We start from the raw sequence: 24,912 nt of genomic DNA on the forward strand, positions 1-24,912 counted from the left end.
GGATCCTGGGGATTGTGATCCCTGTTATCCTGGGGATTGTGATCCCTGTTACCCTGGGGATTGTGATCCCTGTTATCCTGGGGATTGTGATTCCTGTTATCCTGGGGATTGTGATCCCTGTTATCCTGGGAATTGTGATCCCTGTTATCCTGGGATTGTGATCCTTGTTATCCTGGGGATTGTGATCCCTGTTACCCTGGGGATTGTGATTCCTGTTGTCCTGGGGATTGTGATCCCTGTTGTCCTGGGGATTGTGATCCCTGTTATCCAGGGGTTTGTGATCCCTGTTACCCTGGGGATTGTGATCCCTGTTACCCTGGGGATTGTGATCCCTGTTATCCAGGGGTTTGGAAGGGGTGGGAAGAGACACCACAAACCCAAACGCTGTCCAGCGACCAAAATCAACCTCCTGAGCCCCAGTGCTGCTTCCAGGGATGCCAGAGTGGCTCAGGGCAGGCTCTGTCTGACTCCAGGATGCTTTTCCCACCCTTGTGCTGAGCTGGGGGCCTCGGATGGATGCAGGAAAACTTCTCCCTGCCTTCCTCAGAGGATGGGCTCAATAATCTTAAGAGATCTTCTCCAGCCTAAACTCTGCCTCATGCCTTCAGACATCTGACAAGTGCTTTATGTAAGACCTCTCAGATCCGTGGAATTGTGCAGGAAGGGGGATTTTATTTTGTTTTTTTTTTTTTCTGGAATAAGAATTGCTTTCTTCCAAATTAGCTTAGTCTGCTGCTGACGTCACCCGCTGTGCCAAGGCCTGGGAGTTTGCCAAATTCCAGGCTCTGCTCTGAGATGTGGCAACCAGGGATCTGCTGGCCTGGGCACCCTGCCTGCTGCCAGAACTTCCATGTCTAGACAAAGGATGCAGCTCACCTGCAGGGCTCAGCCATCCCCTCTGTTTGTTTTGCTAGAGCACAGTCATTAAGAGATGAATTTATATTAAAGGCTTCCAAGAAATGCCTCTGCAACCCCAATGTTTATGTAAGAGAGGCCGAGAAATTCATAATTTATTGAATTTGTGTGTGTTCTGCTTGGGATTATTCATTGGAGGAACATACTAAGTGATTTTTTGTATCCTAGTAACCAACTGCGGTTGCTTTTCCATGAATAATCTTTCTAGTTTAACTTGACCAGTCAAATCTAGAAGGGAAAACTCAAATTAAATTTTCAAGGCTCAGATAGCTTTCGCAGGTGAGAGAGAACACATTTTTTTCTCCCTCATTTAACCACATAATGATCAGATTGACAGATGCTGTCTGGAGAGTTGGATTTTCCCAAGCAGAACAAGAGTGGAATTTTGACTCGTTATGAACTGAGCTTCACAACTTGATTTCTTTAATATTCATAATTAATGAATTGGTTAAAATAATCCTTTCCTCCCTCAATCTGATGGTTTCCAGGGCAGATTTTGAATAGCAATGCAGATTATTTCCCTTTTGTGGGGAGCACAGCGTGGGGGGTCTCCCATCAGCTCATGAGGACACTCTGATGGTTAATTAATAAAATGATTTGTGAATTATTTCTCCCTGCCTTGCCAGCCCTGTGTAGAACAGCTGGAGTATCACTTAATAGGAGTGTGTTCACATTCTTCTTCAAAATTTATTTTGATTCAAAAGGACCCCCTTTTCAAAGTTGTGTTTCTTTCAAAATGCCTCTTGCTCTTAGAAACATTAAAAGCTACTTTGAGAAGCAAAACAAAAATAAGAATTTCCTTCCCAGCTCCCTGGGTGAGCTCCTCGTTTCTCCCACCCTCATGGAGCACTCAGCTGACCATCTCCACAGCAGAGGGCAGAGGGACATTCCTCCCTCAGAGGTCAACACCACTTCTCATTTCAAACCAAACTCTTTGCAAAGCATCTTTTTGTATGCATTCCTATTTAGTCAATGTTTACAGCCCCGTGCACATTGACTGCACTCCTGTAAATACCAGAGTCTGTGGGCACGCTGGAGGAATCCTCTCCAAACCACGTCAAGCAGCCCTTAAACCACTGGCTCAGATTTTCCTTGGAGGTGAGATTAATGGTGTGACCTCGTTGCACAGCCCCAGAAGGAGGGAGAAGCTTTCCCTGTGTGCCTCTGGATTGTGACCATGATTTCCCCTCCCTGATTTGCCCCCTGCCTCCTTTTCTTGGGCACGTGGAGCAGTCCTGCTTTCCTCCTTTGCAGGTGGCTAAAGGTGGTGGGCACAAATGTTGGGTAGGGCAGTGCTGAGGAAGTTTCTGTATCCATATTTCTGCATTTCCCTTTCTGTGCCCAATCCTGCATTTCCCCTTTCTGTGCCCAATCCTGCATTTCCCTTTCTGTGCCCAATCCTACATTTCCCCTTTCTGTGCCCATATTCCTGCATTTCCCCTTTCTGTGCCCATTCCTGCATTTCCCTTTCTGTGCCCATTCCTGCATTTACCTTTGGACTGGTTGCTGTTGGGCATCTCCGGCTGTCACTCATCATCACACACTCAACATCTCAGGCTACCATCTTTGTCCTACCCAGCCAAGGCTCTTCCCAAGCTCTCCCTGTCTTTTGGATAATCCTGGGGTTTACATTGGTACTGGGAGCACCTAAGAATCCTCAGATTCTGGAGGGGAAAATGCTGCTTGAACCTGAATCACCAGCAGAAATGTGTCCTTCAGACTGGGAACAAATCCTTGCTCTCAGCTCCTCGTAGATCTCAGATCTCATTTTAAGTTCCATGAGGAGCTGCTGAGGGAGCTGGGAAGGATCTGGAGCCCCAGGAAGGGCTGAGGGAGCTGGGAAGGGGCTCAGCCTGGAGAAAAGGAGGCTCAGGGGGACCTTGTGGCTCTGCACAGCTCCTGACAGGAGGGGACAGCCGGGGGGTCGGGCTGTGCTCCAGGGAACAGGGACAGGAGCAGAGGGAACGGCCTCAGGCTGGGCCAGGGCAGGCTCAGGGTGGGCACAGCAGGAATTTCCCCATGGAAAGGGGGCTCAGGCACTGGAACTGCCCAGGGAGGTTTGGAGAGCCCATCCCTGGAGTGTCCCAGGAAGGGCTGGAGGTGGCACTCGGGGCTCTGGGCTGGAGACAAGGTGGGGATGGGGCACAGCCTGGATTTTATGATCTTTTGATGATCTTTTGCAAGCAAAATGATTCTGGGATTCTTTGCTGGTTTTCCTGCAGCTCTGTTCTGATCTGGCATTTTGAAATGCTCCATGAGCAGTGAAAGCCACAGCACTCAGTGTCTGATGGGTTTGGGACCAGGGAAATCCCTGCTGTGGCTCTGTTTTGGTAACTTCCCTGTACCTTTGGGATCCCTTTTCCAGCTCAGAATCCCAGGAAGATGATGCAAATGGGAGCTTCTGGGTGTCCTGAATTTCGAAGAACTGGAGGGACAGTGTGGAGCTGTGTTTTATTGTGGCCAGAACCACAGAGGCTGTGAGCTGTCAACACATAATTGTGCATTTTGTGTTTGGTAGTAAAAGTTTGTTCTACCAAAAAAAGAACAAAAAGAACTGCCCAAAGAGGAACAAATTCCTTCTCTCTTTGCAGCTTTTCAGATGTGATTTATAGGTGTGTTTTTCCAAGTAAGTCCAAACAAGGGCAGTGAATGGCTCTGAATTAGTTTGATTCTGTTAATTGAAACAAGAGACATCTGGGTGGAAATGGGAGGGTTTAGGCAGCTGGCTTTTTTTTTTTGTTTCATGTGGGATTTCTAATATTCCCAATTCCACGGTTACCAAGGAGTGCTGTTGGACTGTGCACTGGGGTTTAGAGGTGGAAATGATCAATGAAAAACACAAAAACCCCCAAAATACAGCTGTAACAATAACAATAACTGGCAGCTCTGCAGTGAACTGCTTGGAAGGTATTGACCAAAGGAGTTCTGCTGCACAACAGCCCAAGCTCCACATTAAAAAAGTGAGAAAACAGGGTGTAAATTAGGGCTTGGTACTGCCTGGACCTGGCCATTGCAGTGTTCTTTGCTCCATAATTCACACCTTCATCCCAAGGATTCTTTCCTCTGGGGCAGGGAGCAAAAAAACCCAAAAATATTGTTTTCATCATTTTCTGGCTTTTCAACAATGCAAGGAATTGTGTCTCATCTCCAGATTGTTTTTGCTTCACCTGCCTCTGTCATATTTTGGCTGTGATACCACAAAGACAGAAAGAATAAAGGGAGAAAAATGCTGGTGTTGATTTAGGTGTGCTGGGGTCAAACCCCACTGGAATTAAGGTTGACACAGAGGCTTAAAAATAAACCTCTCTTGCTCAAATCCCTCTTGTGTTGAAATAATTGAAGACATTTGAGATGAAGGAAGGGGGCTGAGGTCATGGTGTGACCAGTAATGGTATGACTGTATTTGGTTTTTTTTTTGTTTGTTTGGACAGTTTAATGTCTTGAAGTGGGTCTTGTTTCCTCTTATTAATTCCTGCAAATATCACGGAAAAGGATCTCAGAGCTGAGCCATGCAGCAGCCAAGTGTTGCACAACCACCTGCCTCTCAGAATGCCTTCACAGCTTAGCAGAGAAATCTGCATTTTTAAAAACCTCAGCTAAGGAAAAGAGGGATGCATCTTTTTTTAGTGGGATGTTTTCCTGTGTTTCTGGACCAGAATGCTACTCTTTTATTTTTTTTTTTCCTTGCTTTTTTCTTTTGCCCTTTAACATTTTTTTTTTGGATTTGTTTCTGAAGTACTTAGAAAAAAGCCCCAGGTTGTTTGTCTGAATATTTACTAAAACAGCCAACTAAATATGTGATGTTATTGTACAGGTTGGACTCTACACGAGTTGAGTGAGGTCATCAGAAGGAGAATTTGGCCAGATGAAATTTCCTTGAAATCTCCCTGCTGGGACAGTGCTGGCTTGAGGCAGCAGCCCACCAGTACAGCCCCTGGAGAGCCCCCAGTCCCACCAGTCCCACCAGTCCCACCAGTCCCACTGTCCCTCAGCCATTCCTCCAGGGAAACGAGCCTGGCAGAGGAGCAGAGCTGTTCTGTGCCCCTGATTTAATTATAACCAGTTATTACCGTTGTTTTGCCCTGTTTTGGATTCTTTACATATTGTTTTGGAAAAGCTTAGTGGAATCGCAGCCTTTGTATATATAAAATATAGGGTGATTGAAGAGCTGGCCACTGCTTTATTTAGCTTCCTCAGCCATGCGTTCCTCCCCAGGCATTTTCCCCTCCTGCTGCCAGATCACTGTTTAAATTGTGTGTAAATAGAAAAGGAACTGTGCACAGAGTTAAAAAATGCTGGAAGTGGGGTTTACTGGGAAGAACACCCTCCTAGAGGCCTTTCCCCCCTTTTCCTGGGGTTTTTGGCTCTTTGGGCAGATCTAAAGCCCTCGATGGGTGGCACTGTTAAGTCTGATGGCTCTCTGGTTATCCATCCCTGTTTGGACTGGAGTAGCTCCACTGTTTTTTTGCTTTTCATCTGAATTCTTTGGAGTTTAGAGAAGTTGTAATTGGGAGGAGAAAAAAAAAAAAAAAAGGGAGTCTTAGAACCACTGTGAAGAGAGATAAAGACAAAAGAGGCTCCTGTAAAAGTGAGGAAGCAAAGAAAAAGAGCAGGTTTGTTCCTTTTATCTTGAGGGTTTTTTAGGGAAAAGTTGAAGGTGGAATGAATGGCCAAGATCTCCTTCCTGCACCTGCAGCATCGCTCCAAGTGCTGATCTCACCCTTCATAGAATCCCAGAATGGTTTGGGTTGGAAGAGACTTAGAGATCATTCCACCCCCCTGGCATGGAAGGGACACCTTCCCTAGTCCAGGTGCTCATCATCTGCAGCTTTTCTTCCTCCCCAGCCCTGGAGCTGGAGGATTCCTGTGCTCAGGGGGAATTTTCTGGTGTTTTCAGGGAGTGTGGAAATCACACTCCTGGCTGGAGCCTCGCACGCCCCACCTGAGTCATCCACCGAGCCTCCCAGCACAGCTCGTGGCCTGGCCTAGCTCCAAACATGCTTTTGGGAGGTGGGGAAGGCGTGAGGATTGTGTACAGCCCAACTCCAGAGGGATGAAGATAAGGTAAACACAGCTTTTCGGGGCTTTTCGGTGAACAATGCATGGAAAGTGAAGCTCAGTTGCCGCTATCGCTCTTCAAATCTTTTTTTTTTAAATTTTCCCTGTGTCACAAGCTGCCCTCGTGGTGCAGTGCCTGTCTGTAGGGGATGGGTGGGTTTCCTGCATCAGGGAGACAACAAAATGATTTCCCTCTTTGTGTTCCTGTCCAAAGCAACACATGGATGGGCTGTGGGAAGGATGTGCTGAGCCCCAGCGCTGCAGTGAAACCATGGCATGGAGTGGAACTGCAGCAGAGGATGTTCAAAGGGAATGCGTGCCATCCTTCAATTTCATTAAAAGCCATTAACATTGGCATGACATGGTCACTATTTATAAATCCCCAGTGCAGAGGACTTGGTGCAGCTGGCCAGGAGAAAAGGCTCAATGGAAACAGGGAGTTTATTTGCATTAATGGTCCTTACGTGCTGCTCTGGCAGCAGGAGGAGGCTGAGGGCATGGACCATTTCAATGTCAGTGATTATGGCAGGCACGGGTTCTTGTAACTCTTCAACAAACCCCAGTCCTGACTGGAGAACACCAGAATGAAGCTTTTGAACCAATGGGTTGCTCTGAAAACCTGAGCTGTTTATCCTCTCTGTGGGGCAGAGTTGCCTTGGAAGAGAGAAATGAACGGGGAGGAACTGGGGTCAAAGAAACCAAGCCAGGTTTTTTAATCTGTGAGGAATACTCTGTGATCTTTGCTGTGCAGAGGGATCAGCCAGGAGCAGGGGATGGTCTCACACCACGGGGTGGCTCCAGGGGCCAGCAGCACTCCCTGACACAGGAGGTTTTTGGGGTCTCTTGGGTTGCTCTTGGGCTGGGTCTGTGCTCTCACCTTGGACCCTATTTCTGTATGAATTTAGTAAATCTAAGCAGAGCCCAGCCACCCCAGAGAACATGAGGGTTTTGTTCACATCTCTGCTCCTCTCTTCCCATCCTGGGGTCTCCAGCTGTGATCATTCCTCCCAGACCAGTCTTTCCAGCCTCGAGTGTTGCGTATTTTAACTCCCTCTCTGCTTTCTGCTGCACACTGCCTGTTTCTGGAAAACAACGAAAACAATAAATCACAAGAAATAAATGTTTTAATCCCTGACTGACAATCACCAAGCATTTAGATTCGGAAAATATTCAGTCTTCCAACCTAGTGATGATCATTTCCAACCCAGCATTCCTCAGAAACCATTTGTGGAGTTGCTTTAAGAGCTGTCAGCTGCTCACTTCTCGCTGCTTTTGGTCACCTCCCAAAACTCCGTGATGGACTCGGAGAAGATAAAGTGAGCTGAGCAGACCTTTGCTCTCCTCAAGCTAAGCTCCACTTTCTAAAGAAGGTAAAAGTTTTGCAGACCCATCATACATCAAGTCAGGGGCAGGGGTTTGCTTTGCTGGTGTAGGAACTCGTGTGTGTTGCACATGCAGCTGATTAGCGAGAGCACAGCCCAAAAATCCCCACTCGGAGCTACAGCGAGAGTGGCTGACTGATCATTTCTGACAAGGTGTTTTTATCTTTAGCCAGTAGCCAAAAGTTGCAGCGGGTTTTGCACGATGGCTCTCGGATCCCTGCCGTCCCTCGGCGCTGTCTGGCTCGGGAGCGCGGCTCTGGGAGCCACACGAGCCAGGAGCTGGGTGTCGAGCCCGGGAGGAGCTGTGCCATTTCCAGGGCTCCTCATCCATCATGCTGCTGCTTTCATCGCTTGCACTGAAGGAATTAAGCCGGGATTATGGCATGAACCCTGCCTTTCCTCCATCCTGCTCGCTCTGTCTCTCATTAACCAGCTCGAAGAGTTTCTTACTCGACTTGCAGACTCATTGACCCAGATTCCCTAATAATACAGGGAAGAGGAGATTTTTTTTTTTTTTCCCGTGCTTAATCGCTGGCTTCTGTATATACTTAGTGCTATTTATATGCAGCAGGACTAAAAGCCTGTAATAAAGATGGGGCCAACTTTGCAGCAAAATTCCTGCATGCCCAGAGCAGGAGGCACAACAGGAGAGGCAGAGGTGAGTGTGGGTGGATGTTCCCATCCTTGCTGACCCAGCAGGAGGTTGTTTTTGGGGTGCAGCCCCTGCTTTTACAGCTTGATCCACCAATATTGGTTTAGCTCAGGGCTCCCCACTTTGCTCTGGAAATGCTTTTCCATCGAAGTCATGCACTGGCTTTTCTTGTGGCATATTTGATTTCTTGTACCACCAAAAACAAAGCCAAGCAGAAGAATATTATATTAATTATATTAATGATATTAATTAATTATGTCAATTCTATTCTATTCTATTCTATTCTATTATATTATATATATTATATTATATATAATTATATATTATATATTGTAGAATTTATAATATGTAATATATATTATATTACATTACATTACATTATATTACATTATATTATATATAGCATTATATATTTATATAATTTTATATATAATATAATATAATATAATATAATACAATATAATATATTTTAATATAATATACATTTTTAATATATATAATCCCATATATATTTTATATATTTTATATGTGTATATATGTATGTGTGTGTATATATATGGAAGAATATTCCTGGCTGGCTCTCCTCAGCCTCTGGGGCTCTCCTAGGTTGTGGAGGATTTGCCATCAGCACTTTCCATCCTCGGAGCAGAGCTTCTGTCGTGGTTTATTTTCTGCCCTGAGCCAACTGGTGGTTGCTGGGAGGGACATGTCAGAGTTTCAGCTGCACTCCCCATCTTCTGCCTTCAAAGCTGCTGCCATGAGGAGATGTTGGGATAACCAGGAGAGTTCAGGCTTGGTCTTGGCTTTCCTTTCAGTTCTTTTACGGGATGGGGCTGAGCTCTGGTGTGAGCTCCTCACTGCAAGAAAGGGGTTTCAGTTGAAAGGAGCAGCAATGCAGGAGCTCTTTTCCTGAGGACACACCAGAGGTGGAGCAGCCTGGGAAATACAGTGGGAGATGGGAGGTGGGACGAGCTGGAAATTACTGCAAGGTCCTGCTGGAGTTGCCTTTGCTGGTTTGAGAAAAAGGATCAGAATGAAAGGATTTTGCCTAATGCTGTTGGCAAATACCGCTCTGTTTTCATGGAGGTACACCTGGAAGTCCAGAATAAATACATCATTAGCTCCTGCCTGTATAAAAAAAATGGATTTTAGCATTTTAGGAAAAATCCTGCATAAAATGTTTGATTTGAAGCATTAGAGGGTTTTCTTGTGGAGACAGGCACAGCTTGATTTTGTGAGCTAAAGTCAATCCCTGTTCTCTGCCAGAGATTTTTCTGAACTGTTCTGCAATGAGAAATGTATTTCCATGAGATATTTGCATTGAGAGTTACCTCAGTGCCACAACACAGCTTCTTTTAGTGAAAAAGTGACTTTTATCTGTCTTTTCTCCTCCCCTCCTTCACAAGTGTTTCTTCAAAAATTTCACATTTCCTGTAATTCATCACAGGCTCTTCAGTGTCCCCTTAACACCTCAATTTCTGTGTCACTCTCTTGCAAATGAACCTTTTCTGAATTCTCTGGAAGTTGGTTTCAGGTTAGAAGACCAAGCAAGGAGACATTACATCAGAACAGGCCTCCAGACTGGTCGTGCAAACCATAGGAATTTACACAGGGGGGGTTTATTAATTGAATTTTCCAGTGTTTGAGCCAGCAGGACATTCAGAAATGAGGCAGATTTTTTTTTTAATGTTGAATTTGGTAGCCCAGCTTTCCAAATCCACACTGTTGAGTGTGGAATAGGCCACCCCAGTGCTTCCCACAGAGATCCCTGACACATTTTCTGTATTCAGAAAAAAAAAAGAAATAAATGTCTAGACAGCTCACTAAATTTATATGTGAGCAGATTTGTATCTCTTGTCCTCAGGAGATAAGATCGTGTCGGAGCAGAATCCTGTTTCGTGCTGCTGGGGATGTTTGGTGTCTGCAGTAACAGCCTCCCCTGCCTCTTCCAGTCTCCCAGTGGCTCCAGCAGTGAAGATGTTGTGGTGATGCCTCAGCTTTGAGCTTTTATGTGTTTCAGGATCTGTGCCAAGGCATCACTGGGATGAGGACTCTGAGGATGTGCCTTGACTGCAGCACACTGGGATTGACTGGGATTGTTTCCACCAGCTCGCTGTCACATCCTTCTTGTCCCCACCTGTTGGGATTTTCCTGTCACAAAGCAAACTCCACCTACCCCTGTCTGCAGACACCTTGTTCAATGTGCAGCAGCAGCAGCAGCCACGCGAGGATCTGCTGGGATAGGAAGAGGTTCAGTGCTGCAGATAAAGCAGAGCCGATAAAGATAAGCTGTGGGTGTGTTTGGTGAATTCCCTTTCACCGGGCACCAGGCTCCAGAGGTGGATTTCAGGCTGCATGCTGCTGCCTCTCAGGAGGTTTTCAGCCTCTCATCTGAACCTTTCAGCCTTTCTCTGAATCTTTAAGCCTTTCTCTGACCCTTTCAGCCTTTCTCTGACCAAGGGCAGACCATGCTCCTGCAGCATGAGCCGTGTCTGCTGCCAGCTGTGGATGGTCCCAGTAATTTTCCCTCTCTGTGTCCACTGCACAGCCCTGTTCGGTACCAAGCTGCTCCTTGGGATCCTGTGGGTCTTTTGTGATGGATTTACTTGGGAGAGGCCCTCAGGAGTGAGCTGTAGGAGCCAGGAATGTCTCTGGTGCAGACCATGGATTTACCGGTGACGCATGAGGACGCAGCGCTCTCCTCCTCCTCTCCTCCTGTCAGGCTGCTCTCGCTGTAGCTCAGCTCTCCTTCAACATTATTCCCTTCTCCCCCGTTTTAGGGGTATTATTCCTGCCTGGCTTGTCAGGGCAAGTGAAGACAGGATGGATCTGGCTCGAGGTCACTCCCCAGCTGAGCAGCCTCCTCCATCCCACGCCCCAGGGAGAGCAGCAGCCTCAGACAGTGCTCTGGAGCTGAATTTTGTCTGCTGCTGTCAGTGGGATTACAGTGCCACTGCAAACAAATGGGTGAAAAAAAAATGTTTATTTTTAGAACTGGAACCATGATAAATATGTGGAATTTGTCCAGGGTCTGCCTGCTGTACCTTTTTGAAATTCAAAGTGCATGTCTGTTAAAATACCTCTCCAAAGGTCAGCATAACCTCCAGAATGAGCATGTTGGCCTTTTGGAAAGCAGGTGAAGCTTCAGATGAGAGCACGGGCCCCCAGAACCCAAATCTGCCTCAGTGTCATCTGACACCACAAGGATGGAAATGCTGCCTTGCCAAAAGGGTTTATCCTTCAGGTTTCAGTGAGGACCCTCAGACCGTTCCTCACCCTCCACTTCGGCTTTTCCTTCCATTTTCCTGCCTTTTATATTTGCTGATGCGTTTGAGGGACGTGCTGTGAGTGTCATGTTTGAAACTGGTGAGAATGGGGATAAAAAATGGAAAACTGGAATAAAAAGAAGGATGGAAGCTCAAGGCATCCCTCAGTGGGTTTGTGTCCCCTGTGGTGATGCAGCCAGGCTTGCAGAGCTCAGGGGTTGAAGTGTTTTTCCATCCTTCCAGCTGCCCATGAGGTGGAGGAATGGTGTTACCGTCTCTTAGACAGGGAAGTGAGGCAGAAAGAGAAGAAATGACTTGCTCCCAAGAGTTGTAGGAATCTCACAGCTGAAAAGAAAAAAGAGTTGGCGTAGTTCTTCACTGCCTGTCAGGCACCCTGGGTAGGGTGGCACTTGTGCCACGAGCTTGGCTGTCGTCATCCCACTTTTTGGGTGGGAATGCACAGCCGGGAGAGGAGAGGCTCTGGAGCAACAGCAGAGGGAATAAACTCGAGGAGCCAAAGTGTGGAAGCCGAGCTGCAAATTAGGGCAATTCAAAGGCACAATTGAAAGGCACAAACATCCTGTTGAGCTTGGAGTCCCCGTCAGCACCTAATGAGTAAAGCACATGGCCCAGCTCAACCCCAGGGGTGTTTCAGTGGGAAAACTCTGCCTCTCTACCTCGGGTTGTGGCTGGCTTTATTCCACAGGCAGGTGTTCATGTGAAGGGGGGAACAGCGTTATAAATAAATTATCCGTTCATTTCCGTCCGAGCGTTTCCTATTGTTTAGCCACAATATGCTTTCCTGTTTTTTTAAACAAAACAAAACAAAATAAACACAAAAAGTGCTAGACCCCGACCCCGAGTCCCCTTCTGGAAGGGTGGACCCAAAGCTGTGTTTGAAGTGGGTGCCAGTGTCCTCGCTGTCCTGTCACTCGTGCTGGTGGCACTGACACTGCCACCTCATCCTTCTGTGCCTTCTGAGAGTGCCACGGGCATCACATCCCTGGCAGGAGCCTTTTCTCCATCAGGGGGCTGTGGGAGGAAGGCTGGTGCTGCACTGGCGTTGGGAACGAGGGGATTTTGGGGATAGCAGAGAGGAGAACAAAATCTGTTTTCCTTCCTTCCCCCTCCTGGCCAATGTGGGCATTGAGGCCATGGCACTTGCAACAACAGGGGGGTTGTTTTTAACCATTTTACAAACAAAAAGCAGATCAGCTGGTTATAAAACGAGGGTTTCTCTGCCTGGGGAGGCTGTTGCCCAGCCAGGCAGGGTGTGAGGTGGCACTGAGTCCCTCAGGAGCCCCTTGGGATCCATCCCAGCTCTGCTGGACCCAGGTCCCACCTCAAGGACACAAAGGCTGTGTGAATGCACATGGAAAAAGGGATGCTGTGTGGGGAGACAAGGCCAGGAGAGGCTTCACCCTGCCCTGTGCTGGCTGGGTCCCTGCCTGGAGCCCCCAGACCCCGCTCCCTTTGCAGCAGCTCCCTTTGTCAGGAGCTCTGACAGGCACACGCGGAGCAGCACCCACATGAGCACGGGTGGGCTGTGCTGGGAGCAGCCATTTCTGCATTTCAGCTCTTCAGCAGGCAAGGAATGAGATTTCTCCTGGAAATACACAAAGAAATGTCCCTTCCTGGGGAGCCCTCCTGTGCTGGGGCCTGGCCTGCAGTGCTGCTGAGAGCAGAGGTGCTGTGCTGGGCAGGAGGATTGAGCATCTGGGGAGGATTTTCCCTTCCTCATCTGCTCCAGGGTTCTTGTCCACAGCCCTAGCATGGAACTGGCACCCTCCCCTCACTGGCTGAGAGCAAGGATGTATTAATTTCCACGGTGTTTGACAGGATTAACCATTGCACAGCGACTGTCACGTGCAGGACAAACCAAGAGACAAAACACCTTTTGACTGTTATTTTTATCTTGCTGCAAACAGGAGCTTTTTGCCTTCACAGGCTTTTGACTCCCTTTCCAGATGCCTGATTTGAAGGGCTAATCCTGTGCTCTGATCTTGCTGCAACCTCTCCTCTCTTTGCTCAGTGCCTCAGTGCAGGTCCCAACCTCTCGCTGCCCTGTCTGCTCTGGTTTTGCTTCCAAAAAAAAGCTGCCACCACTGCAGCCCTCCTGCCAGCTCACGCAGCTGAGCTCCCAGGATCTTCTGGTGGGTTTTTTTCGAACAGAGAGAAATGACAGAAAATCCTTCCCTTGTCATGAAGCAGAACCTGGGGTTACACACAGGGAGGAAGCAGCTTGAAGGAAGGGCCTGGCAGGTGGCTGCTAAAGCTTCAAGCATGGCAAAAGTGCTCAGAATAATTGTGAGCATGTGATGGGGTTTTATATTTAACAGGAGGGCTTTGGGCATTCAGAATGTGTTCCATTTTTGCTTTAAACATCTACAAAGGCAGGTGCAGAGACAGGAGGAGAGGCGGAGTGGGTGTGGAATAGGGAGACCAAATTCCCTGGAACACTATGGTGGTGGAGGGAGCCCAGGACCTGGAGCAAGTCCCCATGTGCTCAGGGATATGCAAAAGATATCATCTCCACCTCAGGGAGCTTCTAGCTAAGGTTTAAGATTCAAAGTTGAGCTTTTTTTCATTGCTGCTTCATGCCTGTGTGAAGCTCGCTTTAGGTCCCAAATCTGCTTGTCTTGAAATCAGTCTCAGAATTGCTCTTGACTTTAAATGCTGCAAGATCTCACCCATCAATTCTCCTTCTCCCATCTGTAAAACGAGGATGGCAGGATTTCTGTGCCATCTGCGGTGCTGTGAAGCTGAAAACAATCATCATTTATAAAGTGCTTTGAGCTCAAATGGGAGGTTCTGGGTAAAGGCAAGGATGAAATGTTCCTGAATGTGCCAGTTGCATCTGATATCTGAGCCAGGGGCTGGGTTGAAGGTTTAGGAGGAACAATCTGGTGCTGCAGAGGTGCTCCAGCTGCTGAATGTTGTGTAGTATTTGTGTTGGTCAAACGTTCCTGTTCATCATTACAAAATCAGGGTACAGAGGAGCTGGTAGCTGCATGTCCCACAAAAATCTTCTGAAACCCGTGCTCACCTTGAGCATCTGTGATTTTTAACAGCCACAATCCTCAGGGCTCCTGTCTCTGGCCACCATGTGAGTTAGCAGCACGTGCACTGCAAGGAGGAAACTCGGAGCTGCAGATGTTGAGCTTTTCCGAGGGCAGTAGGAAGCATCTGATGGGAACAAAGGACGTTCCTTCCTCTCCAGCTTTGCAGGGAAGCTGCCTAACCTTGCTTGACACGTTTTTGCAGAAAGCTGAGGCCAAACTGGGACAACAAAGAGCAGGTTGTGGCTAAGCATGCTGTGTTAAGGTGAAATATTGAGGGGCTTGGAATGCAAGCCCTATGAGGAACGATGGAGGGAGCTGGGGGTGTTCAGCCTGGAGAAAAGAAGACTCAAGGGTGACCTTATCACTCTGCACAGCTCCTGAAAGGTGCCTGTGCTCAGCTGGGGTTGTCTCTTTCTCCAGGCAGCACTGACAGAACCAGAGGACAGCCTTGAGCTGCACCAAGGGAAATACAGGTTGGATATTAGAAAACAATGTTTTCCAGAAAGGGTGATAAAGTTCTGGAATGGCTGCCCGGGGAGGTGGTGCAGTCACCATCCCTGGGTGTGTTTAACAAAGCCTGGATGTGGCACTGGGTGCCAGGGTTTAGTTGAGGTGTTGGGGCTGGGTTGGACTCCATGATCTTGAAGGTCTCATCCAGCTTGGTGATTCTGTGAGTTCTGTGTGATTCTGGGTGTGATTCTGTGAATTCTGTGGTTCTGTGTGGTTTTCTGATTCTGTGTGATTCTGTGATTGTGTGTGACTGTGTGTGATTCTGTCATTCTGTGAGATTCTGTGTGACTCTGTGTATGATTCTGTGTGTGATTCTGTCATTCTGTGAGATCCTGTGAGATTCTGTGACATTTCAGGTCTTGGCAGAGCGGTGCAAATCACACCCAGCTGAGCCCAACCCCTGGCTGGTGCCAAGCCCCGCTGACAGATGTGCTTTGTCCTTCTGCAGACACGAGCCACCAGGCGCGCTCGGTGTCCAGCCGGCCCTACTACAGCTTGCCCAACAGCAGCCATGAGCGACGCTCGGTGCTGGCCATCACGGAGCCGCCGCGCTTCCACTCGCAGGCCAAGGGCAAGAACGTGCGGCTGGACGCGCACTCGCGCAAGGCCACGCGCAGGAACAGCTTCTGCAACGGCGTCACCTTCACCAACCGGCCCATCCACCTCTACGAGAAGGTGCGCCTCAAGCTGGTGGCCGTGCACCACGGCTGGAGCGGCGCCCTGCGCTTCGGCTTCACCATCCACGACCCCTCGCAGATGAGCTCCGAGGAGATACCAAAGTACGCCTGCCCCGACCTCGTCACCCGCCCCGGCTACTGGGCCAAGGCTCTGCCGGAGAGGTTTGCGGTCAGGGACAATATCTTGGCCTTCTGGGTGGACCGGCACGGCAGAGTCTTCTACAGTATTAATGATGAGGAGCCAATCTTGTTTCACTGTGGTATTAAAGTTTCCGGGCCTCTTTGGGCGCTCATAGATGTCTACGGAATTACCCACGAAGTGCAAATTCTAGGTGAGTGTGTCTTTGTGGCCTGTGGGCTGCTCTTCTGCTTGCTCTTTGTGATGCTGTAGGGAAAATGCATGATCTGTGTGAGCATTTCTATGGGACACTTAAGAAAATTAATTTGCTGTTGGTTTTGTACCTCCAATTAATCATCTTTCTTCTGCCAGCAGTAGGGATGTAGAAAGCAATATATTCCAGAGATGGCAGTGATGGAAAGTCCTGAGGCTGCACATTATGGGAGGGGGTAAATGGAAATCTTTATCTGTAATTCCTCTCAGCTTTCTCTGAGCTGGATGTGCTGCTTTGGCATGGAAAAACATGGAGCAAGGTCCCAGGGACTGAGAAGACAAAAAGGACCAGTTGTGACTTTGTCTATTTTTTCCCAGATACCAGTTACTGCCAATCCATGGGAAAACTACCAGTAATTGCCCAAGAGTTTCCTGGAGCCCTTCCCCAGCCCCTCTCTCAGCTCCTGGCCGTGGTCCCACCCAGGCTGGCAGTTTGAGGGGCTGTGTTGGCACTGTGACCCTTCCCTGGCACAGGGACATCACTCAGACCCCTGGAATCAGGTGGAGTCTGGCTGGTTTACAGCCTGTTCCTTAGGGAGGGCTGCAGGAGGGGATGAATCTGTTCCCATTAATAAGCCCAGCTGATGGCCATGGAATGATTTTCCTTTAGTGGCTTTTACAGCATTGAAGTTTCTAATTAATTCAGCGTTAGATGGAGTGTTTGAACTGGGCTGCACCACAGGGAACACTTTTAAAATCCAAGAGAGTTGCCCTTTCCTGGAGGCTCCTCGGAGCTGATGGAGTTTTAACAGCCAAAGCCAGCTGCACCTGCCCCAGGGGATGGTGCTGCCAGCCTGGCATGGAGCAGGCACCAGGGATAAGCTGTGGAATGGTGAGTCCAGAGGGCAGGCAGCTCCATCACACATCCTTCTGAACAGTGCCAATTATTTTACAGGCGAGAAGGCCACACATAAACAACGCTTTTCCCTGTCTGCTGTGCCTCAAATGTGTAATTAAACCTCACCAGCAGCTTGTTCTGTAATTGCAGTTGTGACACACTCCAGCCTCTGGTGCTCGTCACAGAGGAGAAGGAGTGTTTGCTGTATTGGCCAAGGCAGCTGCTTCACCAGAGCTCTCCTTTCTCCTCATTAAATTGGAGTTTGAAAAATAAAATGCAGCTTCTTTCTGCTCCTCACCTCCAGTCCTGCCTGCAGCATCCAAGAGTTCCCAGTGAAAGACTCAGGCTGAGAGCACCTGCACTCTGCTGGGAGGTTTTTTAATTAAAATACCAAACCCCTCACACTGCCCTAGGAATCAGGGCCATGCTCAGCCACATGGGGCACCAAGGGACCCGAATTCCTTGCTTGAGGGTGTGCTTGTCTCTGTCTCATCCCTCCAAAATGTTTTTAGTTGAGAAAATGGTGAAATACAGCTCTGGTTCTGAAGCACAAAATGCATCTTTCAGGATCATGAATCACAGAATGGTTTGGGCTGGAAGGGATCTTAGAGATCATCATTCCAACCCCCTACCATGGGCAGGGACACCTTCCACTATCCCAGGCTGTTCCAAGCCCTGTCCAACCTGGCCTTGGACACTTCCAGGAATGGGACATCCATCACGAAGCTAGGATGTGTCTGACTCCTCTGTGGGAGCATTTCTTGCCACACAAGCTGTGCTGGCTGAGAAGGAGCTGCTCCAGCCATCAGCCCACCCCAGTGGGCTTCTGAGTGAGGCACGTTCTGCTTTGCAGCTGCTGGGTGGATTTGGGTGTTTTTCCTTCTTTGCCAAGAGCCTGGGGGTTCTCTCCTCCAGGGAGCAGGCAGTGTTGGTGCTGGGCTGCTTCACCCCTCTCCATCTCTGGGAAGATTAGGAGTCGTTCACACAGACTCTTGAATTCCACGTGCTCTGACTTTGCTCAGTGTGTTAAACCTTTCAGAGTGAAGTGTCCAGGCTGCCCCAGGCAGGGCTGGAGGTAGGAGGGAGAACACTCCCAAACTTTCCCACACCTTTACATCACCCCTAGGCCTGGCATGGCTCAAGTGGAAACCTGGGAAATTAATTAAGGATCAACATCCTGACTTTCCCTTTGCTGTGAAAAGGGAAAACAACCTTCTGCTGTAAAAGCTTTCTAACACCTGCAGGAAGTAGCTTTTGTGACAAGCTCTCCATTCAAAACCCCTGCAGGGCTGTGAACACCCCTGAGATACGAGGCTTGAAATGACCTCTCTGGGACACACCTGTGCCTGGACACAGGTATAAGGCAATGACAAGGAGTGTGGAAAGAATATCCATTCATCCTTGAGTTCATCACTTGTGGACCTGTCTTGCAGAAGACCTTGGGACAACAAAATATTGAGAATTTTTTTTTTTTTTAAATAGTGTAACCTCAGAGCTATGAGATCCTTCTCCTCAGAAAGCTGTAGGACCACACTGGTTTACAGCTTTTCCCCATTTCCCAGTGCAGGGAGCTCCCAGATCACACAGGTACTTTGGAACAGTTGTTTTTCCTTGGCTGGTGCCAGATGCAGCCGCTCTCTGCCTGCTCCACGCGTGACTCTGCACCAGGAGCTGTTCATTAGTGGGTGACCCGTGGCTGATTTTTCCTTATGGAGTCTGTAGGCTGCAATAACAACCATAAGCATAAAAGCAGGCAGTTTTCTCTTGACTAAAGCCTCTGTGCCTGGGTTTCTCTCACAGACAGCATGTTTGCAGAGACCATGACCACTGCCCGGCTCAGCACCGCCCGGCTCAGCACCTGCCTTCCCCAGAGCAACCACGACTCGGCCAACTTCAACAACAACGAGCTCGAGAACAACCAAGTGGTGGCCAAAATTGCAAACCTAAACCTAAGCCGGGTACCAGGGCTTGGGACTGACAACCACATCATCCCCTGCTGCCCCAGCCGGCGGCAGCACGCCCAGGGAGTCCCGGCGTTCCTGGACACCGACCTGCGGTTCCACCCCACCCGCGGCCCCGACGTCACCTTTTCCCAGGACAGGATGGTGGCCTGCACCAACTGGCAGGAGAGCAATAGGACTTTGGTGTTTTCTGACCGGCCTTTGCACATCGGGGAGAGCCTCTTTGTGGAAGTAGGACACCTGGGGCTGCCGTACTACGGGGCCCTCTCGTTCGGCATCACCTCTTGTGATCCGAGCACTTTGCGGACAAACGAGCTCCCGGCGGATCCGGATTTTCTCCTGGACCGTAAGGAGTACTGGGTGGTTTACCGGGCCTTCCCGGTGCTCAACAGCGGCGACATCCTCAGCTTCATGGTCCTGCCCAACGGAGAGGTGCACCACGGGGTCAACGGGGCCAGCCGGGGGATGCTCATGTGCGTGGACACCTCACAGTCCCTCTGGGTGTTTTTTACCATCCACGGCGTGATCAACCAGCTCAAAATCCTGGGTAAGTACAGCCGATGGAGCTTCTGGCTGGAGAAGGTTCCTGGGTCAAAGCAGAGCTCTGGGTTTGCACTCACAGTGGTCACTGATGTGAGGATGCAGCTCCTCGTGTTTGCAAACAAGAGTGACAAAGCATGGTGCTGTCACAGAGATGTGTGCAGCCTCTATGGTTCCCCCAGGAAAGGATGAGAGATAAAACAAGCAGCAGGCAGGGAGGCAGGGATGGCTGTGGGGGGCAGCTTCTTTTTCAGTAGGTTTGTTTTTAGAAGGGATTCTTTATAAACAGGGATGGTTGTGGAGGGCAGCTGTTTTTTCAGTGGGTTTGTTTTTAGAAGGGATTCTTCATAAACTCCCTGTTCCAGTTTTGTTTTTAGAAGGGATTCTTTATAAACAGGGATGGTTGTGGAGGGCAGCTGTTTTTCAGTAGGTTTGTTTTTAGAAGGGATTCTTTATAAACTCCCTGTTCCAGCCCACAGGTATTAAACTTCTGCCTTGGTAAGAGTGATGATTTTTGTGAGCACAGCTGTGGTTTAAGCATGGGCAGTAATTGCTCCTGAAGCACTGCCACAACTCAGGGATCAGCTGGCATTTCTAATCCATTGCTGGTGGCCAGTTCCAGCCTTTCTCCTTTCCTCCTGTTAAGGATTCCATCAGAAAAGCAGATGTTAATGACTTTGTAAAGCAGGTTTTCCTCATCCAAAGCAATGGCTTTTCCCAGCTGACAGTGTGACAGCCACAGCTGGAGCCCACTGCTGCCAGGGAGAGTGGGACCATGGGGAAGTGGAAAGGCAAATATTGCATAACCTGGTGCTTGCTTCTCTGAAGCTGAACAGGCATCACACAAAGGCATAACGACGTCCAGAGCCTGGGCTCACATCCAGGATCTTGCCCTATGTCGTTACCAAGGGGCAGCACTAACTCAGGACTTGCCCTGAAGTCGCTGTGCAGGTGGGGTGGGAGCAGCTCAGCAGGCTGAGGGGGTTTGGCCAGGCTTGGGGTGTCCCTCTGTGGGCTCAGCTCTCTCCTGTGTTCCCAGGCACGGTGCAGTCCAGCCCAGGGACGGTGTCTCCCTCAGGATCCCCCGGTGGCTCCCAGTACGACAGCGACTCGGACATGGCCTTCAGCGTCAACAGGTCCTCATCAGCCTCCGAGTCCTCGCTGGGTAAGGACAGCCAGCCCTCAGCCCCGGGGGGGTTACCTCTCCTGCCAGGCCAACAGAAGGAATGGGAAGAAAACACAGTGCTGGAAAGGTTTTCATGGCCTGGAGAAGGGCTGTGCATTGGTTGTATCAGCCCCGGTGTGGCCAGCAGGAGCAGGGCAGGGACTGTCCCCTGTGCTGGGCACTGCTGGGGCTGCACCTCGAATTGTGTCCAGTTCTGGGCCACTGGAGATGAGAAAGACATGGAGGGGCTGGAGTGTGCCCAGGGAAGGGGATGGAGCTGGGAAAGGGGCTCAGCCTGGAGAAAAGGAAGCTCAAGGGGGCCCTCATGGCTTTGCACAGCTCCCTGACAGGAGGGGACAGCCGGGGGATCGGGCTGTGCTCCCAGGGAACAGGGACACGATGGGAGGAAGCAGCATCTAGTTGCACCCGGAGTGGTTTAATTTAAATATAAGGAATAATCTCTTTATGGAAAGGGTGGTCAGGTATCGAACAAGCAGCCCAGAGAAGTGGTGGAATCAGCATCCCTACAAGTGTTCAGAAAATGTGTGGATGTGGCACCTGCTCCATGTGTAGAAAGGGGATAACAGGCTCTGCCCAGAGCTGTGACTGCTGCAGGTTGGAATACACTGGGATCCATTTGGCCAAAGAACCAGGCAACAACTAAGACAGCCTTAAAAACTCCCTTAAATGTTTATACAGTGTCAGCTTTGCCCCATCCCAGTTGACCAAAGCACCTCATTCCCCCCTTTTCTTTCGCAGTGACTGCCCCCAGCTCCCCTTTGAGCCCCCCCATCTCTCCTGTCTTCTCCCCTCCGGAGCCATCGAGCAGCAAGAACGGGGAGTGCACCGTGTGCTTTGACAGCGAGGTGGACACGGTGATCTACACCTGCGGACACATGTGCCTCTGCAACACCTGTGGTCTTAAGCTGAAGAAGCAGCTCAACGCCTGCTGCCCCATTTGCCGACGGGTCATCAAAGATGTGATTAAAATCTACCGCCCGTAGCGCCCGTCAGGGGCTGCAGGAAGGGGGAACGCCGCTAGCAAACCACGCCTTTCCGTCCCTGCTTATGGGTTATCGTGCTGGTCAGTCGTTATCCAGTGGCTCGTTATCTGTGTTTCCTTTTTTGACTGCTAGGGCACAATTCAGGGAGCAAAGCTGAGGATCGTGTGGGGCCCGCAGGCCTCGCCAGGACCCGAGCCAGCTGCAAATGAGAAATTTCCCGTGCAAAGGCTCCTTTTTCCCTCCTCCTGCTGCGGGGGAGGCTCGCCGTGCTGCGGGTCTGGGTGGGGAGGTTGCCACTTGGGCAGTGCCAGGTGCCACTGGGCTTCCCGAGCCTAAAACCCGACAGCTCTGGGCTGCTGCCAGGGGTTTGTGCTGTGGTGGAGCAAAACTGGGACGAGGCCCAGCAGGAGGGTTCAAAGTGGACAGAAGTGATCTGGAAATGTCATGTAAGGAAAAGCAGCTCAGGCCAAATAGTGGCACAGCCAGGTTGTCACTTAATGGGGTCCTGTCCCCATGAACAGGCTCACGGGGACATGGAGGAGCCGGTCTGGGTTAGATAATGCAGATTTTTCTTTCTGTGGCAGAACAAGGACTTCTGGCCATGGAGGCTGAGAGCCAGGGAGCTGCCCTGGGGTAGCAGTGAGGAGCATGAGCCCACGCAGAGCCCCTGCAGTGATGGAGCTGCAGGGAGCTGTGAGGGGCAGCTCGGGCACTGCCCTGCTGCCTTCTGAAGCCATAAACTGCAGCCCGTGGGTGACAGGGGTGTGTGGATGGGCACACTGCAACCCTGCCTCGGGACACTGCAGTGGTGGGGTTTGTCACCTGCAGGCACACACCCCTGCACTTTGCTCTGCCCTCCTGGCAGGTGGCACAGCTGCATGTCACCCTGTCCTGACTGTCACCTGTGCTAGACCTTCCCCTGCTGGTGCCATGGTAGGGCTCAGCCTTCCTCCCGCCCCACCACGGGGATTTTTTGGAGGCTCTGGTGAGAAATTAATTTCTGACCCAGTCCCATCAGGCTCACCTTTATTTCTGGGGACTGTATATGCTGATTTTACCTGTTCTTTCTCCAGCCTTTGCAGATTTCCCAGCACAGCTCCCAGCTGCCTGCACGCTGGGTCTCAACTCTACCCGAGACCTTGTTGAGAAAAACAGGGACTATCTCACTTGGCTTTACTGAGGAGGAAAGAAAAAGCTCTGAGGCTGAATTAGATGGTGGGAATTAAAAGGTAAATGGGTTTTGGGTGTAATGTCAGCTGCAGGCAGCACCTGATTGTTCAGCACTGGGGCTGGTGTGAGGAGCTCAGCATCCTCCTCCCTGCTGCTCCAGCAGGAGCTGCCCTCCAGTCTCCATCCTTTGCCCATTGCACAGCCCCTATCCTGTCCTTCAGCCCCAGCCTGGCCAGTTTCCAGCTGCTTCAGGCTCATAAAGAGGGAAAAAAGATGAAAATGGGAGGATGAGAGGAGCTGTGTTCCTGTAGCTCGGTGACCGTGTGCTACCAAGTGCATAAGAACAGCTTTTCAGAAAGGTGCAATTACCACATTTTAGTCTGGAAAAAGGGAGAAATTGAATAATAGCTCCTGTACATTTTAGAGCTTCTGGGCACAGAGGGAGCCTGAGGGATATCTGGTTATTCCCTCTCTCCTCCAAGGCTCTGGGTGCTTGGTGCTGCTGCCCAGGTGGGGGCTTGGCTGTGCCAGGAGAGCTGGGTTTTCCTACTGGCCTGTGCCAGCCCCGTGCCAGCCCTGTGCCACGCTGCCATTGGTGAGGGCACACCCAGGGAGCAGCTCATCCTCATCCTGCAGCAGGCTGTTCTCACAGGGCACCCAGAAACCTTTTGTTTTTTCCTTGGAGAGCCGATGAACGTTTTTATTGAGTGTATCAGTGCTGTGACCTCTCAGCCATGGCCCTGCACGAGGGCCCAACAGCTTTGCAGAGCCCTTTTTGGAGACCTTTTTGGTGCCACTGGCTGTGCCATTGCCCTCAGCAGAGCCACTGCACCTTTCACTCCCACCTTTCCCCACGGAGGAGCCAGGGCACATTCCCTGCCTCTGGAGCTTTTCTGGAGCTCCCAGCTGTCCTCCACCCCAGGGACCAGAGGCTTTGCACTCCCAGGGATGTCCCAGCCCCACGCTGGCAGATCCAGGTCCAGCAGTGGGCACAGCACCAAGGGCACAGCGAGGCTGGGCACTGCCAGCCGTGGGATGCCTTTCCCTGGGGAGGAATTCAAGGAAAGCTGTGGGAATGCCCAGCCTGGAGCAGGTCTGGGCCATGCCAGGGGTGCTGTCCCAGCTCCAGGGGTGCCCTTTGGTGACAGCTCACAGGGGGCAGAGCCCCTTTGCTCGGTGCCACCTCAGGACCTCCATCAGCAGGGTGGGTGCAGCCTGAGGGGTGATTTTTTGGTGTAGCTCTGTTTTGTATTTTTAAGCCAGCAAGGAGAAACACCGAATCCACCCCAGGAGCTGTTCAGGACACTTTGCAGAGGCTGAATTTTTGCTGTAGCAGCCAAAACCAGTTTGCAAGAAGGGGCAGCACCCAGTGAGGCCAGCAAGGAACCAAGTGGGATGGGAGAGCAGTGGACCTGTGGCCCTGCCTATCCAAGAGCAACAGGAATTTTCCAAAATAGGCCTCAAAAAATAAAAAAGAATAAAAAAATATTTCCAGGAAAAGGTAGCCTCTTACAGATTTCATTGTTAGTATTCGTATTGCTATTTTTTTTAAACAGTCCAATGATATATGATTTGTACAGAAGATCTGTTTGTGCCTTATAAGGGTGTCTGTGCACTTTTTATCCTTTTTAAAGCAACTTTTAAAAAGAAAAAAAAAAAGATGTGGGGAGAAAACCAACACAGATCAATGGTAGTTTTATAGAATTTTGTGTTCACTGAGAATCCTGCTTTTTATATATATATATATATATATATGTATATACATACATACATACATATATATATATATATATATAGGAGTGAAAAAGTGTTTATTTCCATGGATTTTCCCCTCCTCTCCTCCTTAACCTTTGTTTGAAAATTTAAGGAAAAAAGGAGAAAAAGGAAGACAGGAAAGAGATGGGGGAACTCTTTTACCTCTCCCCCTTTCTGAGGCAGTTCCTCTCTTGTTGTTACCTTTATGATTCAATACTGTGACCTGTAGTATCTTGTTGAAGCTGAATCAGATTTTGGACCTCTGTATTAGGCTTTTCAAGCAAAATTTTGGGGGGCCTGGGGAGGGAGGGCATCGCACGAGGGAGGGAGCTGCACCTCTACATGTCAGTGCTCTATAGTGTTCAGTGCTGTGTGTTTTCCTTTTGTCCATTTACCTGTTTTCCATGAATATAATTTTGACTTGTTTATGAAACAAATAAACCTTTGGCTTGTACGGATTGCTCTGGAGTGCTTCAAAGAGTTTGAGCTGAGGGGTGAGACAGCCTTGATTTGCAAAGTGAGGAAAGGCTGATCCAGAGGGGCAGAGGCTTCCAAAATAATAAAAA

At 49.6% G+C, this 24,912-nt stretch overlaps 1 protein-coding gene across 1 annotated transcript in view; it reads left to right on the plus strand.

The window, feature by feature from the left end:
- The window catches only part of NEURL1B (neuralized E3 ubiquitin protein ligase 1B), a 33,603-nt gene extending 8,803 nt beyond the window's left edge, over positions 1-24,800 (plus strand). Inside the window, exons 2-5 of the mRNA XM_041489999.1 lie at positions 15,294-15,854; positions 18,552-19,259; positions 20,292-20,417; positions 21,177-24,800. Of these exons, the coding sequence (XP_041345933.1) occupies positions 15,294-15,854; positions 18,552-19,259; positions 20,292-20,417; positions 21,177-21,421 (1,640 nt within the window). The 3' untranslated portion in view covers positions 21,422-24,800. The remainder of the gene's footprint in view (positions 1-15,293; positions 15,855-18,551; positions 19,260-20,291; positions 20,418-21,176) is intronic.
- The last annotated feature ends 112 nt before the right edge of the window (positions 24,801-24,912 follow it).

Source organism: Pyrgilauda ruficollis, unplaced genomic scaffold (genome assembly GCF_017590135.1).
Source record: "Pyrgilauda ruficollis isolate IOZ18807 unplaced genomic scaffold, ASM1759013v1 scaffold97, whole genome shotgun sequence".
NCBI lineage: Eukaryota > Metazoa > Chordata > Aves > Passeriformes > Passeridae > Pyrgilauda > Pyrgilauda ruficollis.